This window comes from Nyctereutes procyonoides, unplaced genomic scaffold (assembly GCF_905146905.1).
Source record: "Nyctereutes procyonoides isolate TBG_1078 unplaced genomic scaffold, NYPRO_anot_genome, whole genome shotgun sequence".
NCBI classification, from domain to species: Eukaryota; Metazoa; Chordata; class Mammalia; order Carnivora; family Canidae; genus Nyctereutes; species Nyctereutes procyonoides.
In genome coordinates this window covers 5,026,330-5,052,784 of record NW_026575040.1, presented here as the reverse complement: position 1 = coordinate 5,052,784, position 26,455 = coordinate 5,026,330, and the positions used below count along the sequence as shown (strand labels likewise).

Sequence of the window (26,455 nt, the reverse complement as noted above, 5' to 3'; positions counted from 1 at the left end):
AAATTAATAAGTGATGTAATCTCTCTTTAAAGAGGGTACATCCTCTGGAGGGTAGCCAAATTAAGGAATGAACCATCTTAATCTAATCATGGACTGCCTCAGAGCTAGTTTTCAGGTTTTATAAAGCCCAGCCTATCAATGATTCACTCCCTTTCCTAGAGTACAGCTCTTCAGAGGTCTCATTTAGAGTGTAGGGTATTCACTAGAGTCTCTCTTTGAAGGTAGATCATTACAACTCCAGTTTTTCTTTCCTTAGCATTGTGAAACTACAGAAAAATCTTTTTTTTATCCAGCTTCTTAGCCTTTTATCCTATGTAGCTTAAGAATTCAGAAAATGCCTTGAAGGAAAAAAACCTCTGAATTTCAGGGTTAAGTCTGGATCATGGTCCCTCAGGTCCTGGCAATCCCAAACTCCACATTTTATCTCCATAGTCCTATTAAATTCATAAAAGTTTTGCTGACTTCCATAACTCTTGAATGTGGCCCTCTACCCTGAACCTTGGTTTCTTGTGCTACAGCTAACATTGACAAATTCCCACTAGGAGAAAAACCTCTCACAGACAGATCCATCACAATTATCTTCTCTCTAGGAGCAACATCCCAAAAGTCCAATCTGATTGGGCAGCTCTCTGATGTGCCAGCAACAATTTTTTCAGATATTCTCAGCATGGATTAGTCTGCCCCAAGCTATTCCATCTTAGCTGGAAGCAAATGTCCCACATTCATTGTATTTTAAGCCTTGAATAAAATTTCACTTTGTACCTTGCCATGATTTGTCAACTAATTTGGAACAGATGCAAATTCTGTACATGGGCTGTATATAATACACACACATACATTTATATTACAGTTCAGATTTGCATAGTATTGTCACAACCATCAATATATGACTAATAAATTTTTTAAATGACTATATATCAATGAAAGCCTGAAATCTTTAAAAAAAATCAATGTTTCCTTGAAGATAAAGTATCATAATACATGTTTAGTATCTTAGATCTCTACATATCCAAGTAGAAATATACAAAAACACCAATGGGCTGCTGGTGGATTTTGCTGTTAATGTTAAAATCTTTAGTTATAGCCGACCACTTTCAAGACAATTCTGAGGAAGACTTATGAGTATTTAATGAAGTAGGCAATCTTTAAAAGCAGTGTTTTAACAAACTATTAGCAGTGAAATCAGTTTAGTAGCTCTTCCAAGTAGTAAAGGTACATATAGTTCCAGGAAAATCCACCCAATTATACAAATATATCTTTCTATATATGTATGCTGGATCACGACACAAAATATATTTCTGTCACTTGTGGTCAAAAAGTTTGAAAACCACTGTTCTATAAAACCATCAAAGAGGACTCGATTTCTTTCACAAGGCAGAGAAGATCAATATATCTGTTACTTATTATTCATAGGTGATAATTTCTTACCTTTTTAGAGCACTTGGCTGTGGTTTTTAGACAGCATTTCTTATGGCAAGCATATTTGCATACTGAAAAACAGGGTAAGAATGCAGCATTTTTAGAAATCTGTACATCAATGACAAGAACTTTAAAATTTTACTTTATTATAAAAACTTTATTTTGGATTAATTTTTTTCTTTAAACATGATACTGCTATAATATCATATACATACTTGGTATGTTGTAAGAATAAAAAAAGGGTTTTAACATATTCTATTTAGAAAAATGAAGTTGAAAAATATGCCTAAAATTTCTAACTTCTGTCTCTGAAAAAGCTTTTGTATGCTCCCACCATATTCCTACAGAATATTTTCTTTCTGGCTTGATTCACAAATTAGTCTTTATGCTCTCCTAATATACTTGCTCCACAATCTGCTCAAATGCCAGAAATACCTATTAAGACTCATTCCAATGGATAAGAAAAGCATCACTGCCAAAGACACTTACTGAAATAAAAACAAGGTACATAGCACATTAAGATAGAAGAGAGGCCTTATAATCTTAGAAAGTTCAGAATAGAGCTCCGAGGAACCAGAACATAAACAGTATCAGTTGTGACTGGGAAGACAAGATAAAGTAAATGTTCAGAAGAGAAATTATTATTCCTTGAGCAGGAGAGAACAAGGTGGCTAGGCAGTTGACAAGTGGGAAGAAGTAGTGAGAGGAGAATATTGAAATATATTTGACCTATGTCATTTTGCTACACCAGCTCTGGCTCCTGGATATAAACACTTATATCCTTGAACTTCTAAAGTACAATGTGGGGTTTTCAAGGCTGAGAGGGAGGCCATATAATTCTGCTGATGAAATCACCAGTATAATCATAGTTAGTTAATTCTATTAAGAAATCAAACCAAGCCCACACAAATCATAAAAAAGCAGATTTCTTACATTTTCAGTTTTTTTAAAGATTTTATTTATTTATTCATGAGAGACCCTAAGAGAGAAGCAGATACATAGGCAGAGGGAAAAGCAGGGTCCGCAGGAAGCCCAATGTGGGACTCAATCCTAGGACCCCGAGATCACACCCTGGGCCAAAGGCAGATGCTCAACTGCTGGGCCACCTAGGTGTCCCACATTTTCAGTTTCAAAACAAAATTGAACCAAACTTACAGGCTTCAGACTAACATTAAACTGTCAAGTTAATAGCAAACTACTTCCTATTTTTCTCTCACTGTTTTTTTTAGACTATTGATAATAAAAAAAAGAAACCACTAATGAATGTCAGAACAAGTGAACATTTCAAGCAATAATGGTGATTTCACTGAGGCAAACATGAGTTTCATTCTTGTCCTACTGCACCAAGCCCTTCCTAACATTTCATTCATTCAATTCTGGTCCACTAGTAAGCAAAACCTCACAGAATTACTGAAAGCACCACAGTAGATGTATGGCATGACAAAAGCATAAGCTAAAGGTCCTCTGTAAGCCAGAACTAAGGTGACCTATAAAAAGTTTCAACTCACATTCTAGGACTTATACATTCTGATAAAAAGATTATAGTAGAAAAAAGCATCTTTTTGGTTATAATCTAATAATTTTTTCATTACTCATCCAACTATCTACCCAGTAAAAACTTACCGAAACTTATAATACCAGCACTGCTAGGCACTAGTGATACAGAAGAAACAATTAAGTTTCTGACCTTACAGAGTATACATTCTAGTGGACAGACTGACAAACAAAACAAACAAATACTTAATATAATTTTGGGTAGTGATAAGCGCTATGACAATTATTAAACTGAGTAAGGGGGACAAAGTGGCATTTTCAACAGCAGAGTAAGGAAAGAGTTCTCTAAGAGGTAACCTTTGAGTCGAGACATAGATTAATTGAAATAGTCAAACATCTGGGAGAAGAGCATTTCAGATAAGGTAAGCCACAAGTACAATGAGCAAACAATATCTAAAATACCTGGTTTGGGTATACAAAGAGTATGGTAAGAGGTGGCTGAAGAATCAAGAAGTGTAAATTACTCCTTTATGTTAAAAGAAGATGTAAGTAAACTTAGAAAACAGAAATATCAAGTGGTTAAAAAAACTCCTCAAAACTTATACTGGGTAATAAACACAGTAACAGTATGATGACAGGGTAGAGGTCTTCCCTCAGAGCAGCTCTTTCTCTGGCTTCAGAGAAACTCAAATTGAGTTCTCAGGTTATTAGATGTGGATAAAAAAACTCTAGAAGAGTGGCTTGGCTGTGAGTTCAGAGAGAGGGGCTTGGACCCTTCTTAGTCACAAGCTTAAAATGGGACCCCTGAAAACCTGGGGAAGTCAGTTCAGGTCTCTGGACTTTATTTTCCGCTTCAAAGAATGGATGTATGGGCATCTAACAAAGTACATGGGTTCTGCCAGATGTGACAAGATTTTAGAGTAAACAGGAGGTTCATGGTGAAATGTCTGGAATTAATGCGATAAAGCTGGATGAAATCCTTTAAAAGAAAAAAAAACATCATTCATACTTACATTTGCAAACAGATGCTCGGTCCATTATCCATATCAAAGAAGAGCAGTACTCACAGTATGTAGGGATGCTATACTGGGTAGCCTTAAAGATGTGACCATTGTGTTCTTCCACCTGAATGAAAAAAATTATAGCTATTTATGTTAAAGCCAATATAGTAAATGCTGCCCTAACATGGTCAGCCAATAGGAAATCCTTCAATCCCTTCCTAAGTATTCTAAGTATTCAATGGACACTTATTCCAGGAATAAACACGATCTTCTGAGAAAATGAATAAAAGCAATACATATGGGTCCTTGTTTTCAAAAACCTAACAATCCGGTAGAGAAACAAGACCAACTTGTATGAATATTAGAAAGCAATGCTACAAACATATGAGAGCGGTCTTATGTGACTCTGAATTTAGCATGTAAAATAATAAAAGCAATGGTTCTCAAATTTTATTTTAGCCTCAAGAGCCTTTTACATTTTTGAAAAGTATTAATGACCTCAAAGAACTTGTTTATGAGTCATACCTATTGATATATACTATATTTGAAATTAAAACTGAAATAAATTTCAAGTATTTATCCAATTCACTTGACATTAACATTAAACATATTACAATGTAACGTGAGTACATTTTCATGAAAAAACAACTATATAGGTTAAATCAAAGTGGTGACAAAAGGATGGGTATTTTACATTTTTGTAAATCTCTTTTATGTCTGGATTAATAAAATAAATTTTCATATCCATTTCTACATTCAGTATGTTGGCACTATGCAGTTTAGTTTGAAATACGTGAAGAAAATCCGCCTTCATACAGATATGAAATTGGAAAATGGACAAGTAATTTAAAAGTCCTTTCAGAAAATAATACAATATCAAAACTCTACAAATGGTAACTTAAAGGTTAACTGAAATATGGAATCTAAAATCACACCAATGAACTCTGCATCATATCTATTGTTCTGGGCTTCATTAAAATGTGCAGTAGCATTAAAAAGATAAAGATAAGCCACAGACTCAAGAGAAAATCTTTGCAAACTGTTTGTCTTCTATCTAGACTTCTATCTGGAATATATGAAGAACTGTTACAACTCAATGAGATGAATACTTGATTTAAAAATGGACAAAAGGGGGGCCTGGGTGGCTCAGTAGGTTAAGCGGCTGCCTTAAGCTCAGGTCATGATTTCAGAGTCCTGGGATGGAGCCCCACATCATAGGGCTCCCTACTCAGCAAGGAGTCTGTTTCTCCCTCTGCCCCTCCCCTGCTCATAGTCTCTCTCTCTCTCTCTCTCTCTTTCTCAAATCTTTTTTTAAAAATTGACAAAACAGTTAACAGTTTATAAAAAAAAAACTACAAATGGCCAATTGACACATGAAAAGATGCTCAAAATTATTAGTCATCTGGGAAACGCATGACGAGATACCACTGCATACCCACTAGAATGGTTATAATTAAAAAGATAACAATATCTGTTGGTAAGGATGCGGAGAGACCAGAACTCTCAGATATTTCAGGTGGAATTGTAAAATGGTGCACTTACTTGGAAAACAGGTAGTTTCTGAAAATGTTAAATACAGAGTTACCATATGACTCAGAAATTCCACTTTTAGGTTTATAATTAGGAGAACTAACTGAAATCTTTGTCTACAGAAAACCTGTATGAGAATGTTCATAGCAGCATTATTCATTATGTCAAAAAAGTAGAAAAGATCCAAATAACCCATCAAATAATAAAAGGATAGATTGACTGTGGTATAGCCATACAATGGGATAGTATTTCAGTACTATAAAAGACCAAACTACTGATATACACAACATCGATAAACCTCAAAAAACCATGTTGAGAAGCCATATGCAAAAACTATACATCGTATGATTCCATTTATAGGATTCCATTCTACAGTAAAACTACAGAAACAGATAATACATTAGCAGTTGTCTACAGCTGGGGATGGTAAAGGGCAATGACTGCAAATAGGCAAAAAAAAATCCTTTATAGTGATGAAATGTTCTAAAATTGGAATGATGGTTTTGACTGTATAAATTTACTAAAAATCATTGAATTATACTCTCAGAAGAGATAAATTACACTAGAAGTACACTTGTCTCAAGCTTTTTGAAAAATTTAGTCTATCCTATACTTCAAATGGACATTTCATCTATATGTGATTTTACAGTGTTATGCATTGGTTACCTAAAAAATACTGGTGCAATGAGTTATGCAGCTCTTGTAAATGTTGACACATTTCATTATACACTCTCAAAAGGTCACATTCCTTCATATTACCACCAATCTCATGAGAAAATTCTTTATAGGAAATTTGTCACACTCTCAATGGCAGATACAAGTTTTCCACAATTCTAATCTTTGCTAGAAAGCTCAAATACCACTGTTAACTAATACTGTTGTGTGTTTTCCTTGAAGTGACAGAGTCACTTAGTTCATCTTCAGAAAAGAGTTGCCAAGTACCAAAGTCTGAATGAATATAGCCTTTCAATAAAGTAAAAGTAAAAAGTGTTTCTATTAACTATGAAAAAAGATGCCAGAAACACATATTGATATAAAAACTTGTACACAGGGGAATCCCCGGGTGGCTCAGCGGTTTAGTGCCTGCCTTTGGCCCAGGGTGCGATTCTGGAGTCCCGGGATCGAGTCCCACGTCAGGCTCCCAGCATGGAGCCTGCTTCTCCCTCCGCCTGTGTCTCTGCCTCTCTCTCTCTCTCTCTCTCTCTCTATGTCTGTCATAAATAAATAAATCTTTAAAAAAAACAAACTTGTACACAAATGTTCATAGTAGCATTACTCCTAATACTAAAAAAGTGGAAAAACCCCAAAGTCAATAAACTAATCAATGGATAAATAAAATGAAGTGTATCTAAACAATGGAATATTACTTGGTTATAAAAAGGAATGATTACCATACATGCTACAACATGAATGAATCTTCAGAACAGTATGCTAAGGGAAAGAAGACAGAAAAGGCCAATATTTTATGATTATTTTTTACCAATATGAAATGTCCATAAAAGGCAAATCCATTGAGACAAAAAGTGACTGGTGGTTTTCAGGACTGGAGGAGAGAGGCACCTGGGTGGCTCAGTTGCTTAAGCATCTGTCTTTGGCTCAGGTCATGATCCCAGGATCCTAGGATCGAGCCCCATTCCCTCTCCCCTCTCCCTCTGCCTGCCACTCCCCTGGCTTGTTTGTTCTCCCTCTCTTAAATAATAAATACAATCTTAAAAAAAAAAAAAAGGACTGAAGGAAAAGAGAATGGGAGTGACTGCTCAGTGAGTACAGACTTTGCTCTGCAGGTGATGACAATATTCTGGAATTATGTAGTGGTGGTAGTTGCCTAATATAGTCAATATACTAAAATTCATTGAAGTATATACTTTAAATGGTTAAAATGGTGAAGGTCATATGAATTTTGTCACAGTCTTTAAAAAAAATTTTTTTAAAGATTGATTGATTTATGAGAGAGAGAGAGAGAGAGAGAGAGAGAGAGAGAGGCAGAGACACAGGAGGAGGGAGAAGCAGGCTCCATGCTGGGAGCCCGACGTGAGACTCAATCCTGGGACTCCAGGATTGTGCCCTGGGCCAAAGGCAGGAGCTAAACTGCTAAGCCACCCAGGGATCCCGTGTCACAGTTTTTTAAAAGGCTAAATCAGTTTACAGTTCAATTGTGCAAGTGATTTTTTTGGAGACAAAAACCATATGCAGCTACTAGAGCCTATTTCCCATTCTCATTTGGAGAAACTGCCTTGTTTTGTGCTAAGCTGTCAGTAGTTCACTTATGATTCCTCTTGTTCAACTTAGTGAAAAAAAGGAAAATAACATTATTATGAAAATAGCTTTAATTTTGCAAAATCTCTGAAATTATCTCAGAAACTCCAGCATATTACTTTGAAAACTATTAAAGAGTTTATATAAGTATAGAAAAAGCATAGAAGAATATACACCATACTGTTAACTATAGTGATAATCTCTGCTGAGATAAAATACCCAGTAATAAATACAGCAGAAATAATTTTAAAAACTATATATGAAAACCTTTAAAACGTTTTTAATGGACACAAAAATAGACTTGCACAGATGAAAAGATATAAAATCATAAAGATGTAAGTTTTCTGTATGTTAATTTATAAATATAAGGTAATCTTTTTTTTCAAAGATTTTATTTATTTAAACTGCTGAGCCAACCAGGCTGCCCAATATAAAGTAATCTAAGTAAAAGTACTCCTAGATTTCTTCCCCTCAAGTCAGATGACAGAATTCAAAGTCAATATGGAAAAGTAAGTAAAAATAGTTAGAAAAGATCTGAAAAAGAAAATTAGGGGGGCACCTGAGTGACTCAGTCAGTTAAGCATCTACCTTTGGCTCAAGTCATGGTCTTGGGGTCCTGGGATGGAGTCCTGCATGAGACTCCATGCTCAGAGAGAAGTCTGCTTCTCCCTCCCCCTCTGCCCTTTCCCCTAGTTTGTGTGTCCTCTCTTTCCCCTCTCAAATAAATAAATAAAATCTTAAAAAAAGAAAAAGAAAAAGAAAATTAGGGAGAACTCACTAAAAGCTCACTAGTTCAAGTAGTGTGGAACTTGGCTAATGAATATTCAGATCAATTAGTGGAACAGGATAAAAAGATCCAAGATAAAGGGGAAATTAGCGTGCAAAACGGTTGACAGGTACAGCCAGACTTTTAAATAAATGATGATGGGTTTGGTAAGAGGTAAAATTAGATTTGTAATTCATACAATATACCAGGATAACTCCATGAAGATCAGAATTTAAATGTAAAAAATGTGACCATTAAAGTATTAGAAGAAAATAACTGAAAATTTCTTTATAACCTTTAGGTGGGGGGAAAGTCTGTGACTCAAAATTCAGAAGGCATGAAAGAAAAGAACTGGTCAAATTTCATAAAAGTAAAAATTTTCTACATGGCAAGTAATATTAAAAGGCATTATTGAGAGATAACTGACAAACTGGGGAAACATATTTACAACTCACATCACAGACAAAAAGTAATTTCCCTCATATAGGAAGTTCCTAGAAATTGAGAAAGAAGACCAAACTCCAATAGAAAAGCAGGCAATGAACATAAATATACATGCTACAGGAAAAAAAATGTAAATGGTACTGAAGCATAAGTGATACTCAAGCTCACTGACAAAAGAATAGCAAACTAAAATTACAGGGAGATAAAATACTCCTTATATACCAGACTGGCAAAATCTAAAAATTTAACAACTCGATTTCATAGCTAAAACTGAGAAATGCGATTACTCCTTCAGGTAATATAGGCAGGACCCTATATTATGGAATTCCAATCCTAGGAATCCCTGTCCATTCTCTCTCACATACACATGGTTATCCATTGTGCCATTATTATATATTTGTAACAGAAGAAAAAGAAATAACCCAATGGTCCAGAAAGGAATATCAGACAGATTTCTTTTTTTCTTTTTTTTATTATTATTATTTATGATAGTCACAGAGAGAGAGAGAGAGGCAGAGACACAGGCAGATAGAGAAGCAGGCTCCATGCACCGGGAGCCCGATGTGGGATTCGATCCCGGGTCTCCAGGATCGCGCCCTGGGCCAAAGGCAGGCGCCAAACCGCTGCGCCACCCAGGGATCCCCTCAGACAGATTTCTATGAACAACTACTATATTAGTTTTCTATTGCTGTTTTAACAAATTACCATAAACTTAGCAGTTTAAAACAATTGAACAATTGTACCCATTCATAACCTCCCAGGGTTTTATAGGCTAGAAGTCAGATACAAGTCTCACCAAGCCAAAATGCCTTTCAGGAAGCTCTGAAGAAGCTCTGAAGAATAATCTATTTCCAATCTCATTCATACGGTTGACACATTTCAATTCCATGCAGTTTTAGGATGGAAATCCTGTTCCCGTACTAGCCAGTTAACTCAGCTTCTATGGCTATTGGATGCCCTTTCTCCATCTTCAAAGCTACCAAAAGCAGACTCCATCCTTCTCATGCTTCTTTCTCTGACTTCTTCTACCCATCTTCTGCATCCTTCTTCAACTACATCTCTCTGACTGACTCTTCTGACTTCCTCTTCTGATTATATTGGGCTCATCTGCACAATCCAGGATAAACTTTTTATGTTAAAAACAGTGAGGTGGGAAGCCTACGTGGCTCAGGCGTTAAGTGCCTGCTTTCGGCCCAGGACATGATCCTGGAGTCCCAGGATGAGTCCCACATAGGGCTCCCTGCATGGAGCCTGCTTCTCCCTCTGCCTGTGTCTCTGCCTCTCTCTGTGTGTCTTGCATGAATAAATAAAATCCTTAAAAAAATAAATAAAAATAGTGGGATGATTTGGCAACCTTATTCCAACTGTAGTGCCTAGAGTGGAGTTTGATCGAATAACCAGGGGACAAAAACTTAAGCAGACTTCTTTAGCCTTCTGTCTACCAGAGACACAGAGTGATTTCCTAAATATATTATTCAATGATAAAAGCAAGACACAAAAGAACATTATGATATTATTATATAATATGCTACATTTTGTGTGAGAAAGGATAGAAAATAAGCATGTGTCTTATTTCTTATATTGAATAAAGAAACATTGGGAAGATAAAGAGGTAACTAAAAGGACAATGGACGAAGAGGGGAAAGGGGCAGTTAGACTTCCCAGTATACACACTTTTAAAAGATGTTTTAACAATATAAATTTATTATCTATTAGAAAAAGAAATACTCTTCAAAAAGAAATTATATAAATATAGATTCACAGATTCTTATTTTATTCAATGAATTATTATCATCTTTTCCTGTCACTTATTTCAATGTCAAACTGTCACAAATTTGTTCAGTGGGAGCCCCTTCAGGCTATAAATTAGAAGGAAAAACTCACCTTCTTGGCAAAAATTCAACTAATGAATATAGAACATTTACCTATAATGAATATAGAACAAATGGAATTTAAATAAACACCATTTGGCAACCATCATAGTAATAACTCATTTTGTCAATAATCATCAAGGATATTAAAACTAGCGGGTAAGAGTTTGAAGGAATATGAGGATATTTACACAGTCTCAAGTATCTTCCCACAAGATACTCATCAATTACAAAGAAAAATAATAATAAATCTGCTGGTTTTTTCTTTTTTGAAATACCCTTACTGACATCAAATGTAATGCAACAGATAGATATGCTATCTCCTGATATCAAACACTGAAAAATCACAGCATCTCTTCCGTGGTATGCCATGCCCAAAGTGCATAGCCTGGATTTAATCATGAAGAAATATAAGACCAACTCAAACTGAGGAACCATTTTAAAAAATAACTGGCATACGTTGTTCAACAATGTCAACGCAATGAAACCTAAGACTGAGGAATTGTTCCAGATTAAAATAGCCTAAAAAGGCATGACAACTGAATACAACAAAGACCCTTTGTTATAAAGAGAAAACATTGGGACAACTGGTAAAACGTGAATAAATCTAGGTGAAGAAACACAGTGTTTTTTTATTTCTCCTGCAAATTTTCTGTAACTCTACAATTATGTCAAAATGAAAAGGGGGCAGGGTAGAGGAGAAGGATGGGAAGGGCATAGAGAAGAGAGGGGAAGGAAAATGGAAAAAAACAAAAATGAAATAAGAAGAACTGGTCAGATCAGTGAGAAGATTATGATGGCTAGATCAAGTAAAGAATAGTGAGAAATAAGGCTGGACAAGAGTACAGGGGAGACCCTGCAGCCCTTTGAAATCACTCATGCATTCACTCATCCAATTAAATATTTATAGACGCTTACCATGTGTCAGGAACTGGAATAATGTTGCTAGGCACATGACTGTCTAAAATGTACATATTCCAGCCTCTTTTGCATCTGTGAACAGCCCCATGAGTGGTTCTGAACAATGAAATGTAATTGTAAGTTGTGTGTGCCACTTGTAAGTTCATGCCTAGAGTTATGGGATCCGTCGCCTTTTCCCTACCCCTGTTGGCTGAGATGCAGACCAAGACACTGAGACCTGAAGCAGTGACTTTGAAAACAGGCATTGACAGCAGATGGTAAAAGTTCCACAGCGTACAATGGAAGCAGAAAGAAATAAGTAGCTGTTTCTATAGATGAAAAGGTATCATGGAGGCAGGAGGAGGTAACGATTGAATTGAATACACAAAATGAGCAGGGGCATAAAAAGGAATAGTATGTATGCTTAAGGAAAAATAAGTACTTCTATTTAAACTGGGAAATACACAAAAATAGCCTTCAAAAAATTGCAAAATAAATAACCAGCATTAGAAATTATGCAAGAAATTGTTCTGTGATCATTCAAAATCCAACTAATAAAACTTAGGGAAGCACAACTGAATTATAGCTTAATTCAGAAACCACGTGTATATTAGTAACTACATTTATTCTAGCTCAAGAAGTGATGTTAATAGGATAAAGTTAATCTGCATGAAGTCTATAAAAGGATAACTTGGCTAGAACTGAGCTCTATGTTTGTCTAACATTGTCTAGAGGCAAATGACAGCCAGTTCACAAGAATGAATCTCTGATTTCTTTTGACATTACTATGTACCAACATAAATCAGAGAAAAAAGTTGAAAGGGAACAAGATTTTAAAAGTGACTATTTCTGTCAATGACTGTGTTTTATTCCTTATTATTTTCTCTATATTTCCAATGTTTCTTAATAAATACGTATTGATTTAAAAAATGCAAATGTAGGAGGACTCAGCTCATCCTGTCCCACATTTACAAGTAGGTATCACCTGTATCCAAGTCAATAAACCAGAGAGTGAGTTAACTGAAGATAGGCAGAGGAAACTCCACAACTAAATACAGAGAAGAAGCTCATCTGAAAGGTTAGGAAAATCAGAAAAGTAGAGGAAGGCTTCCCATAGGAGGGAAGGAGCTACATGTGCAGAGAAGGCAAAGAAACGGATCCTTGACCCAGGTAGCTCACACGAGGAAGAATAATACCCTTAAGGTTTGGCTTTAAAACTCAAAGGAACTGGGTGGCTCAATTGGTTAAGTGCCTACCTTCGGCTCAGGTCATGATCTCAGGGTTCTGGAATCGAGCCCTGCACTGGCCTTCCTGCTCAGTGGAAGGGCCTGCTTTTCCCTCTCCCTCTGCCTGCAACTCTCCCTGCTTGTGCTCTGTCAAATAAATAAATAAAATCTTTAAAAAAACAAAAACAAAAGAGCTGAATTCAGTGAGTTTGGAAAACCAACGGGACTTGGAGTCTGGAGCTTTAAAAGTCTGCTGATGCAGCACTGGATGAGTTGGGAGGGCAAGTGACAGATGGGTTGTTGCTCTTAGACAACCAGTGTGGAGAGGCAACATAAAAATGGCAGTTTACACAGTGCTGGGGGCAAAGAGGAGACCAATATATTAATGCTGATTTTGGAGCCTGTTGGGGGACTTCTTTAAAAACCATTTTTCTCCCCTGCACCCCACCCCCAGCAAAAACACAGAGCCACCTGGGGGAGATGGGGCTGCACAGACACTTATAGCCTTGGCCCAGGATCAAGGAAAAAAAAATTAAGATTTTTTATTTATTTACTTGAGAGAGACAGCATGAGCAGGGGAAGGGGCAGAGGGAGAGGTGCAAGCAAACTCTCCACTGAGTAGGGAACCTGATGCAGGGCTCAATTCCAGGACCCTGGGATCATGACCTGAGCTGAAGGCAGACGCTTAGCCCACTGAGCCACCTATGCAACCCTTAAGGAAAATTCTGTTAAAGCTGCATTTATCCTGCCCAGTCACTGGGTACACTGCTGCTGCCATTCACAACAAGCAGCAGTGCCTAGCCACACACTCCTAGCCACTGTGATGCACCAGGCTCAGTAAAACCCAGCCATTATTGCACTGCCACACCCAGCCTCATGCTCCCAGCCATTGCAGCACTTTACGGATCCATGACAAAACTAGTGGCCCAATGCTAATTTTGCTAACAATATGCCCTGTTCCCAAGTTCCCTGGTGGACACATCCTGTCAGAGCTGGCCTGTCTGGGTCCCACTAACACTACAGAAAGTAAGCATAGCCCACAACAGGCAGAGAGTCTGCAGATCATGGCACTGAAAGGAAAAGTGACTTACACACAACAGCAAGGTGTAAGACACACACATAGGATGCTCTCTAGAAGTGATAGGTCTGGTAAAGAGGGGACACTGTACTAGCAGGACACTCTGATACCTCCTCTTCAATACTTTCAAGAGCAGAAAACATAAGTGACATTCTTGACATAAAAAATTGGACACAGAGAGGCAGACATAATGAGGAGACAGAGAAATTTATCCCAAATGAAAGAAAAGGACAAGGCCATGGCCAGAGATCTAAGCAAAACAGATATAAGTAACACATCTGATAGAGAAATTAAAACAATGACCACAAGGATACTCATTAGACTTGAGAAAAGAGTGGAAGACATCAATGAGGCCCTTACCACAAAGATAAGGAATAACATATCAGAAGTAAAGGGTTCATTAAACAAAATGAGAAATACACCTGATGGAATGAACAGCAGACTGGAAGAAGCAGAGGACCAAATTAATACCCTAGAAGACAGAGTAAAGTAACAAAGCTAAACAAAAGAGAGAAAAAAGAATGCAAAACAAGAATAAACTTATTCTAGGAAAATGAGTGACTCCATAAAACATAGTAACATTCATATTCTAGGAGTCCCAGAAGAATATGAGAGAGAAAAGAGGGCAGAAAATTTAGGCAAAGAAATAACAGCTGAAAATTGTACTACTCTGGGGAAGGAAACAGATATCAAGATCCAGAGGAAGTACATAGAACTCCCATCAAAATCAACAAAAGCAGACTCACACCAAACCATATTGTTATTAAATATACAAAATACAGTGATATATAAAAATCTTAAAAGCATCAAGACAAAAGAAGTCAGTAACTTACAAGGGAAAATCCATAAGTATAGCTAGCAGAAGATTTTCTTAACAGGGACTTTGCAAGCCAGAAGGGAGTGGCATGATATATCCAAAGTACTGCATGGGAAAGATCTTCAGCCAAGAATACTCCATCCAGCAAGGCTTATCATTCAGAATAGAAGGAGAGATAAAGAGTTTCCCAGACAAACAAAAACTGAAGGAGTTTGTGACCATTAAACCAGCCCTACCAGAAATATTAAAGGGGACACTTTGAGTGAAAAGGAGAGACCAAAAGTGACAGCATAATGCTAAGAAACACGAAAGCAGTAAAAATGAATATTTCTGTAAAAAATCAGTCAAGAACTAACCAAAAAAAGGACACAAAATACTTAAAACATGAGGGAGAAGAGGAGAAAAAAAGAGGGTGAAACTTAAATGACCATCTACTTAATATGGACTGCTATATGCAAAACAAAAGATGTTACATACAAACCTAATACTAACCATTTATCAAAAACAATTAATAGGGATCCCTGGGTGGCCCAGCGGTTTGGCGCCTGCCTTTGGCCCAGGGCGCGATCCTGGAGACCCAGGATCGAATCCCACATTGGGCTCCCGGTGCATGGAGCCTGCTTCTCCCTCTGCCTGTGTCTCTGCCTCTCTCTCTCTCTCTCTCTCTCTCTCTCTCTCTCTCTGTGACTATCATAAATAAATAAAAATTAAAAAAAATTAAAAAAAAAACAAAAACAACTAATAAACATGCAAAGAATAAAGAGAAAGAAATCCAAATAAATCACTAAAGAAAATCAGCAAACCATGAAAGAGAGAAAGACAAGAAAGGATCAGGGAAAATCTTCAAAAATAAGCACAAAACAAGTAATAAAATGGCAATAAGTACATATCTATCAATAATTACTCTGTATATAAGTGGACTAAAAGCTCCAATCAAAAGACACAGGGTGTCAGAATGGATTAAAAAACAAGACCCATCTAAAACACTGTGTACAACAGACTCATTTTAGACCTAAGACACCTACAGATTGAAAGTGAGGAGATGGACCTAAAGCAGCAGAATACACATTCATATTGAGTGCACATGGAGCATTCTCCAGAAGAGATCACATACTGGGTCAGTCAGGCCTCAACCAGCAAAAAAGACAGAGATCATACCATACATATTTTCTGACCACAATGCTATGAAACTTGAAGTCAACCACAAGAAAAAATTTAGAAAGACCACAAATACATGGAGGTTAAAGAGCATCCTACTAAACAATGGAGTAACCAGGAAATTAAAGAAGAAATTAAAAAAAAAAAACATGGAAGCAAATGAAAATGAAAACACAACAGTCCAATACCTTTGGGACACAGCAAAGGTGGTCATAAGAGGAAAGTGTGTATTAAGTAATATAAGCCTTCCTCAAGAAGCAAGAAAAGTCTCAAATACAAAACCTAACCTAACACCTGAAGGAGCTGGAAAAAGAATAGCTAATAAAGCCTAAAATCAGGAGAAAGGAAATAATTAAGATTAGAGCAGAAATAAGTGATATAGAAATTAAAAAAAAAACAACAGATCAACAAAAGTAGGAGCTAATTCTTTGAAAATATTAACAAAATTGATAAACCCCTAGTCAGACTTATCAAAAAGAAAAAAGAAAGGACCCAAATAAATAAAATCACGAATGAAAGAGGAAAGATAACTACCCACACCACAGAAATATGAACAATTAGAAGAGAATGTTATGGGGGTGCCTGGGTGGCTAGGTTGGTTGAGCTAGATCTCAGCTCAGGTCTTGATCTCAAGGTTGTAAGTACGAGATCCATGCTGGACTCTACTTTAAAAAAAAAGAAAAAGAAAAAGAAAGAAAAGACTATTATGAGCAATTAAATGTCAACAAATTGGGCAATCTGTAATAAATGGACAAACTCCTAGAAACATATAAACTACCAAAACTGAAAAAGAAATAGAAAACCTGAACAGACCTGGTTTGTTCAAACCAGTTGAACAAAGAAATTGAATCAGTAATCAAAAATCTCCCAACAAACAAGAGTCCAGGGCCAGATGGCTTCCCATGGGAATTCTACCAAACACTTTTTTTAAAAGAAGAATTAATACCTATATTTCTGAAGTTGTTTCAAAAAACTGAAATGGAAAGAAAATTTCCAAACTTATTCTATGAGGTCATCACTACCTTGATTCCAAACCCAGACAAAGACCCCACTAAAAAAGAACTACTGACCAATATCCTTGATGAACATGAATGCAAAAATTCTCAACAAGATACTAGCTAACTGAATCTAATAGTACATTAAAAGGATTATTCACCATGATCAAGTGGGATTTATTCCTGGGCTATAGGGGTGGTTCAATATCCACAAATCAGTCAACATTAATTTAAAAAAAGGATAAGAACCATAGGATACTCTCGATACACAAAAGCATTTGACAAAATACAGCATCCTTTCTTGATAAAAACCCTCAAGAAAATAGGGATAGAAGGAACATACCTCAACATCATAAAGACTATATATATATATATATATAGTCTTTATATATATATATATATATATATATATATATATATATATATATATATATATATAACCTACAGCTAATATTACCCTCAGTGGGGAAAAACTGAGCTTTTCACCTAAGGCCAGGAACACAACAAGGATGCCTACTCTCACCTCCGTTGTTCAACATAGTACTGGAAATCCTAGCCTCAGCACTCAGATAAAAACAACAACAAAAATAAAAGGCATCCAAATTGGCAAGGAAGAAGTCAAACTTTCACTATTCACAGAAGACATGATACTCCATGAAAAAAACCCGAAGGCTCCACCCCAAAAATTGCGAGAACTGATATATGAATTTAGCAAAGTCATAGGATATAAAATCAACATACAGATATGTTGCATTTCTATACACCAATAATGAAGCAACAGAAAGAGAAATCAAGGATTCAATCTCATTTACAATTGCATCAAAAACCATAAGATACCTAGGAATAAACCTAACCAAAGAGATAAAAGACCTGTGCACTGAAAACTACTGAACACTTAGGAAAGAAACTGAAAACACAAAGAAATGGAAAACAATTTCATGCTAATGGACTGGAAGAACAAATATTGTTATAATTTCTATGCTACTTAGAGCAACCTATAAGTTCAATGCAATCCTTATCAAAATACCATCAGCTTTTTTCACAGAGCTAGAACAAATATCCTAAAATTTGTAATGGAACCAGAAAAGATCCTCAATAGCCAAAAGCCAATAGCCAAAATCCTGAAAAAGCAAAAGCAAAACCAGAGGCATCACAATTCTGGACTTCAGGTTATTTTACAGAACTGTAGTAATCAAAACAGTATATGGCACTGGCACAAAAACAGACACAGATATCAACAGAACAGAACAGAAAATTCAGGGGGAAAAGTCCACAAATATATTGTAAATTAATTTCCACAAAGGCAGGAAAGAATATCCAATAGGAAAAGGACAGTTTCTTCAACAAATAGTGTCAGGAAAACTGGACAGCTACATGAAAAAGAAAGAAATGGAATCACTTTCTTACACCACACATAAAAACAAATTCAAAATGGATTAAAAAACCTAAGTATCAGACCTGACACCATTAAAAAACACACAAAAGAGCAGCCCGGGTGGCTCAGCGGTTTAGCACTGCCTTCAGCCCCGGGCCTGATCCTGGAGACTCAGGATCCAGTCCCACGTCAGGCTCACTGCATAGAGCCTGCTTCTCCCTCTGCCTGTATCTCTCTCTGCCTCTCTCTCTCATGAATAAATATTTTTTTAAAAAATAAATAAATAAAATAAAAAATACACAAGAGAGCACAAAGGCAGTAATTTCTCTGACATCAGCTTTAGTAACATTTTTCTAGATATGTCTCCTTAAGCAAGGGAAACAAATGCAAAAATACTAGGACTACATCAAAATAAAAAGCTTCTGCATAGTAAGGGAAACAATGAACCAAACTAAAAGGCAACCTATGGAAAAAGAGAAGATATTTGCAAATGATACATCCAATAAAAGATTAGTGTCCAAAATATATAAAGAATTTATAAAACTCAATACCCAAAAAAACAAATAATCCAGTTAAAAAATGGACAGAAGACATGAATAGACACTTTTCCAAAGAAGACATACACAGATGGCTAACAGACATAGAGATGTTCAACATCATTCACCATCAGGGAAATAGAAGTCAAAACTACAATAAGATACTACCTCACACCTGTCAGAATGGCTAAATTTCACAGCACAGATGTTGGCAAGGATGTGAAGAAAGGGGAACCCTGTTGCACCGTTGGTGGGAATGCAAACTGGTGCAGTTACTCTAGAAAACAGTATGCAGGTTCCTCAAAAAGTTAAAAATAGAACTATCCTATGATCCAGCAGTTGCACTATTAGGCATTTACCCAAAGGATACAAAAATACTAATTCACAGGGATACATGCACACTGAGCATTATCAACCAATAGCCAAATCATTGAAAGAGCCCAAATGTCCATCCACTGATGAACGGGTAAAGATGTGGTTTTTACTCAGCCATAGAAAAGAATGAAATGTTGCCATTTGCAACAACATAGATGGAGCTGGGGGGTATTATGCTAAGCAAAATAAGTCAATCAGAGAAAGACAAGTGACATATGATTTCACTCATATGTCGAATTTAAGACACAAAACAAATGAACAAAGGAAAAACAAAGAGATAAAGGTAAACTAAGAAACAGACTCTTAACTACAGAGAACAAACTGATGGTTTATTGGAGGAGATGGTGGTGGCAGTTAGATTAAATTGGTGACAGGGTTTAAAAAGTACTTGTAATGAGCACAGCGCATTGTATGGAAGTCACTACATTATACACCTGAAACTAATGTAACACTATGTTAATTAATTGGAACTAACATAAAAACTTAAACACAAAAAAATAGCCTTCAAGACTTTTTAGAGTCATGTGTATATGGAGGTATACATGTACATATACTTGATAAAATAAAAAGTAATTTAAGTATACATGGAGGTATACATGTACATATACTTGATAAAATAAAAAGTAATTTAAGAGTAATTTTGATACATGCATAAACAGATCAATGAATAAGAGTATTCAAAAAATCCAAATACATTGAGAATCAAGTATATTATAAATGTGATAAGTGAAAAATAAATGTATCATTCCACAGTGTCCAGACAATTGACATGTTTTTAAAAATAAATCAAACTTTGATCCCTATCTTACTCAAGACGAAAACAAATTCCAGATGATTCATTTTTAAGGAAATTTTTAAAGGAAACAAATCAAACAATAAATATATGAGTGAAAGGCATGGGGAAAGTAAAAAAAAATTATTGTAATAATCATTATTTATCTAAGAAAGATAAAAGCGTCAAACATAAAGAAAACGATGGACAAACTTACATTTCTATAACAAATCAAACAAACAAAACAAAATAAAAAACAATTCCACTGGGAATATCCTGAAAAAGAAAGGGGGATATATATATACATTTAAACACTTTAAAAAGGCACAGAGTATTTCTGGAATTAAAAAAAGAAAACTGGTTACAGTGATTACTTCTAGGAAGAAGGGCTGGGAAAACAGTTTTACTTTATAATAAATATCTTTTTTTTAAAATATTTTTATTAAAAAAAAAAATATTTTTATTTATTTATTCATGAAAGACACAGCAAGAGAGAGGCAGAGACATAGGCTGAGGGAGAAGCAGGCTCCCTGCAAGAAGCCTGATGTGGGACTTGATCCTGGATCCCGGGATCACGCCCTGGGCCAAAGGCCAGACACTCAACCACTGATCCACCCAGGTGTCCCTATAATGAATATCATTTTAAATTATGTTTATATGAATTTGAGTTAAAAATAAAATCTAGTTAAAAATTTAAGAGATCATGCTCAACATAACTAGACCAAGAATATCATTGGTGATAACTGGTAACACTGCCTGTTATCAAAATACATTGTAGGAAAGGTTGCACAGAATTTCATTTTTTTTTTAATTAATGAGAGACACACACAGAGAGAGAGAGATAGGCAGAGACACAGGCAGAGGGAGAAGCAGGCTCCATGCAGGGAGCCCGACGTGGGACTCGATCCCACGTGTCCGGGATCACACCCTGGGCTGAAGGTGGCGCTAAACCACCAAGCCACCCAGGCTGCCCAGAATTTCAGTTTTAAAATAATTAAGTCATGAGGATGTCATGTAGAATGTTTAATTATACTGTATCACATATATGAAAGTTGCCAAAAGATCTTAAAAGTCCCTATCAAAAGAAAAAATTATTTTGTTTTTTTTTGGTTTTTTTTGAAAAAATTATTTTGTAACTATCTACAGTGACAGATGTTAACTGAATTTATTGTGACCATTTCACAACATATACAAATACTAAATGATCATGTTGTACATGTGAAACTGTTTTATGTCAATTATGCCTCAATTTTTAAAAGTTAAAATAAATAGGAGCACCTGGGTGGCTCAGTAGATTAAGCATCTGACTCTTGGTTTTGGCTCAGGTCATGATCTCAGGATTTTGAGATCAACCCCATACTGTGCTCTACGCTCACTATGAAGTCTGCTTGAAATTCTGACTCTCCTTCTTTCTCAGCCCTTCCCCACTCTCTGATGCATACGTACAGTCTCTCTCTCTGTTTTTAAAATTAAAAAATTTTTTAAATGTAACTTTTAAAAGAAAAAGTTATATAAAGCACCTGGTAGTGGAGTGTTAGCAGTCAATTGTCTTAATAAATTAATCAAATAACCAACTAAGTAAAAAAGACTCAACTCACAGATCATCTCAGTTTCATAACATAACCTTGTTCTGTGATGTCTCAAATATTCCCAGATACTAACATTTTATCTCACAAATATTCCTCTATTCAGAAAAACTGTAAATCACACACATGTATGTTTTTCTCTTCTACTGGAGCTCTAATATTAAAGTTGTTTTTACTAAAAGTCACTTTACTCTGAATAGATCAAAGGGTACAAACAGAATCGACGAAAGAAAAGTCTTTCTTCACCTCTGTATTCTGTCCAGTTCCTCTTTACAGAAATCATCACAGGATATTAGTTTCCTGTGTCTAATTTCAGATATTTAGTATGTATGTATGAGTACCAATATAAACATGTTTTTTGTTTTTTAAAAATATTCAAATAATAGCTTTCTATCTAGTATTTAGCTCCTTCATAAAAACAGCCTGGAGAAGGGCTTCTTTTACTTTCGTGTTATAGCAGCATTCTATTCCAGAAGTGTATCTAGCTTATTTAACCATTTCCTTACAAATTTAGATTGTTTTCAGTCTCACTATTATTACAAACTACTCTTCAATAAAAAGCCTTGTACATCACAACATGACCAGTGTGGGTCAACATTTTTTGGTTTTCTTTTTAGATATTTGTAGAACTTTATATATACAATTGTTTTTTTGTTAATTTTATAAATCAATTTTTATTGGTGTTCAATTTACCAACATACAGAATAACACCCAGTGCTCATCCCGTCAAGTGTACCCCAGTGCCCGTCACCCATTCACCCCCACCCTCCGCCCTCCTCCCCCTCCACCACCCCTAGTTCATTTCCCAGAGTTAGAAGTCTTTATGTTCTGTCTCCCTTTCTGATATTTCTCACACATTTCTTCTCCCTTCCCTTATATTCCCTTTCACTATTATTCATATTCCCCAAATGAATGAGAACATACACTGTTTGTCCTTCTCCGGTTACTGTGGCCAAGTTCAAAAAGGGTGTTGCCTGAGTTCTCCTCTGGGATTTTGATGGAATCTTGTCTCACATTTAGATCTTTCATCTATTTTGAGTTTATCTTTGTGTATGGTGCAAGAGAGTGGTCCAGTTTCATTCTTCTGCATGTGGATGTCCAATTTTCCCAGCACCATTTATTGAAGAGACTGTCTTTCTTCTAGTGGATCGTCTTTCCTCCTTTATCGTATATTAGTTGACCATAAAGTTCAGGGTCCAGTTCTGGGTTCTCTGTTCTGTTCCATTGATCTATATGTCTGTTTTTGTGCCAGTACCACACTGTCTTGATGAACACAGCTTTGTAGTACAACCTGAAATCTGGCATTGTGATGCCCCCAGATATGGTTTTCTTTTTTAAAATTCCCCTGGCTGTTTGGGGTCTTTTCTGATTCCACACAAATCTTAAAATAATTTGTTCTAAGTCTCTGAAGAAAGTCCATGGTATTTTGATAGGGATTGCATTATACGTGTAAATTGCCCTGGGTAACATTGACATTTTCACAATATTAATTCTGCCAATCCATGAGCATGGAATATTTTTCCATCTCTTTGTGTCTTCCTCAATTTCTTTCAGAAGTGTTCTATAGTTTTTAGGGTATATTTTGAGAACCATTTGAATGGTAAATGGTTCTCCAACCTTTTATTTTCAGGTTGTAGGTGTCCTTCTGTCTAAAATGAGTCTCTTGTAGACAGCAAATAGATGGGTCCTGCTTTTTTATCCAGTCTGAAACCCTGCGCCTTTTGATGGGGTCATTAAGCCCGTTCACGTTCAGAGTTACTATTGACAGATATGAGTTTAGTGTCATCATGATATCTATTCAGTCTTTGTTTTTGTGGATTGTTCCACTGAACTTCTTCTTAAAGGGGAGTTTTAAGAGTCCGCCTTAAAATTTCTTGCAGAGCTGGTTTGGAGGTCACATATTCTTTCAGTTCCTGCCTGTCTTGGAAGCTCTTTATCTCTCCTTCTATTTTGAATGAGAGCCTTGCTGGATAGAGTATTCTTGGTTGCATGTTCTTCTCATTTAGGACCCTTCTCATTTAGGACCCAGCCCTTTCTGGCCTGCCACGTATCTGTGGAGAGGTCTGCTGTTACCCTAATATTCCTCCCCATGAAAGTCAGGGACTTCTTGTCTCTTGCTGCTTTAAGGATCTTCTCTTTATCTTTGGAATTTGCAAGCTTCACTATTAAATGTCGAGGTGTTGAACGGTTTTTATTGATTTTAGGGGGGGATCTCTCTATTTCCTGGATCTGAATGCCTGTTTCCCTTCCCAGATTGGGAAAGTTTTCAGCTAGGATTTGTTCAAATACATATTCTGGCCCTCTGTCCCTTTCGGTGCCCTCGGGAACCCCAATTAAGCGTAGGTTTTTCTTCCTTAGGTTGTCATTTATTTCCCTTAATCTGTCTTCATGGTCCCTTAATTGATTGTCTCTTTTTTCCTCAGTTTCCCTCTTTGCCATTAACTTGTCTTCTATGTCACTCACTCGTTCTTCCACCTCGTTAACCCTCGTCGTTAGGACTTCTAGTTTGGATTGCATCTCATTCAATTGATTTTTAATTTCTGCCTGATTGGATCTAAATTCTGCAGTCATGAAGTCTCGTGAGTCCTTAATGCTTTTTTCTAGAGCCACCAGTAGCTGTAGAATAGTGCTTCTGAATTGGCTTTCTGACATTGAATTGTAATCCAGATTTTGTAACTCTGTGGGAGAGAGGGCTGTTTCTGATTCTTTCTTTTGAGGTGAGGTTTTCCTTCTAGTCATTTTGCTCAGTGCAGAGTGGCCAAAAACAAGTTGTATTGGAACACGGGGGAGTATCACTGGTCCGTCTAGCTGGTCTTCTGGGGGAGGGGCCTGCTGTGCTGATTTTCAAGTGTTAGCACTTGGGGGAGCTGCTCTGTCCCTGCCTGCTGCCGGGCTCAGCGGGGGTTGTTTACCCCGTGGGGCCCCAGGAGGAACGGCCGCAGTTGCTATGGCAACTCTGGAAGCCTGGATTTAGCCTCCGCAGGAACTACGGGGCTCCAGGAACTACGGGGCTCGGGGCTCTCGGTTCTCCGTCTGCAGGGCCTGGAGGCTCCGGGGCGGGGCCGCTGATCTGCTCAGCTCGGGGCAGGAGCGGCCTTGCTGTCCTGGGCCCTCCCGGCCTCTGCCTGTCCCAGGGGGAGGCCGGATCCTGGGCTGTGTCCCGGCGCCCTGTGCTTCGGGGCCTGCACTGTTGAATTCGCGCTCCCGCCCTGCAGCTCCCTCCCTGGAGCCGCTCCCGAGCCCCTCCGAGCTGCTCCGGTCCCGCCGTGCGCGCTGCAGACCGGCGCACTCTCCTGCGCTCGCAGGTGTCTGTTAGTGTCCCAGGGAGCCTGAGGGCATCCCCACTCTCCTGGGTCCTGCTCTAACTCCCTGCGAGCCCCTTTCCGCCCGCCGGGGAAGGTTGGTGCAGCTCCTGCTTCTCCGGGACGGGGCTCTCCCGTCCTGGGGACACTCGCCCCGGCCCTAGCCCGGCTCCTCGCGGGGCCCCTCCCCCTCGGAGGCCTTTTGTTTCTTTATTTCTTTTTCCCCGTCTTCCTACCTTGATAGAAGCGCGAACTCTTCTCACTGTAGCATTCCAGCTGGTCTCTCTTTACATCTCAGGCCGAATTCGTAAATTTTCAGGATGATTTGAAGGTTATCTAGGTAATTTGGTGGGGACAGGTGATTTGGGGACCCTGCTCTTCCGCCATCTTGCCCCTCCTCTATATATACAATTGTTAAAGCACCTTCTCCAAAAAGGTTATGCAAATGATCCCCCAATTCACAGTACTGAGAAAAATCTCTATTTATATATCCTTCCAAAATAGGTAACTAATTTATTTTTAGTTTTTCCCATTGATGAACAAAATAGGAATTTACCATTCTTTCATTTTGACTAACAAGTATAAACATTTATTTGTATATTTAACACTTCTATGATTTATCATAGTCCCTGAAATAAAACAGCTGTTGAATAAATGAGTTGTCCTTATTGTACTTTTTTTGAATGTCATAAGCTTTGCTCATTTTTATATTGAGGTATTATTCTCTTCTGTATAGACATGAAAAAGACGATTGATTCTTGCAAGACAAAGTATATCAAGTGCCTAAACACTACCTGTTAATAACAGGCCCTCTACTTCTCTACCCTTTCCTTAGTATATAATTTCATTTAACCTTCACAAAAATCCTCAGTGGTGAGTGGTATATTATTCCTATCTTATACACGAGTACATTGAAACTCAGAGACTAAGCTAAGGTTACTTAATTGGAAAATCCTCCTTCAGAGAACAAAAGTAAGCCAGGCTAAGATACAGGCATGTGTCCTTTTGTTTAGATACAGGTAGGTATATGTCCTTTTGTTGCTCTGTGCTTTACTGCACTTCACAGATTAAAGATGTGTGGCAACTCTAAATTGAGCAAGTCAGTACCATTTTTTCAACAACATTTGCTCAGTTTGTGTCTCTGCATCACACTTAAGTAACTCTCACAATATTTCAAGGTTTTTATCATTATTATATGTTAGGCTGATGTTACTATTGTAAATATTTTGGGGCACCACAAACTCACCCATCTAAGGGAGGAAAGTTAATCAATAAACCGGTATGTCCCGCCTGCTCCACTGCCCAGTCATTCTCCTGTTTCTCTCCCATTCCTCAGGCCTCTCTATTCCTTGAGGCACAATAATATTAAAATTAGTCTAATTAATAGCCCTAAGTGTTCAAGTGAAAGGAAGATTCACACACCTCTCACTTTATTATTTTTTAACATGTTTCTCACTTTAAATCAAAAGCCAGAAATGATAATTAAGCTTAGTGAGAAAGGCATGTCAAAAGCTGAGACAGGCTGAATGCTAAGCTCCTGTGCCAAACACTTAG

General features: G+C 37.1%; 1 protein-coding gene across 8 annotated transcripts in view; it reads right to left on the bottom strand.

Annotated features, from left to right (window-relative positions):
- Positions 1-26,455, bottom strand: part of MYO9A (myosin IXA) — a 291,269-nt gene that overhangs the window by 49,142 nt on the left and 215,672 nt on the right. For all 8 annotated transcript variants that reach the window (XM_055319695.1, XM_055319702.1, XM_055319694.1 and 5 more), the window contains 2 exons: positions 3,927-4,038; positions 1,429-1,490 (listed from right to left, as the gene is read on the bottom strand). In XM_055319695.1, coding sequence (XP_055175670.1) covers positions 1,429-1,490; positions 3,927-4,038 — 174 coding nt within the window. The remainder of the gene's footprint in view (positions 1-1,428; positions 1,491-3,926; positions 4,039-26,455) is intronic.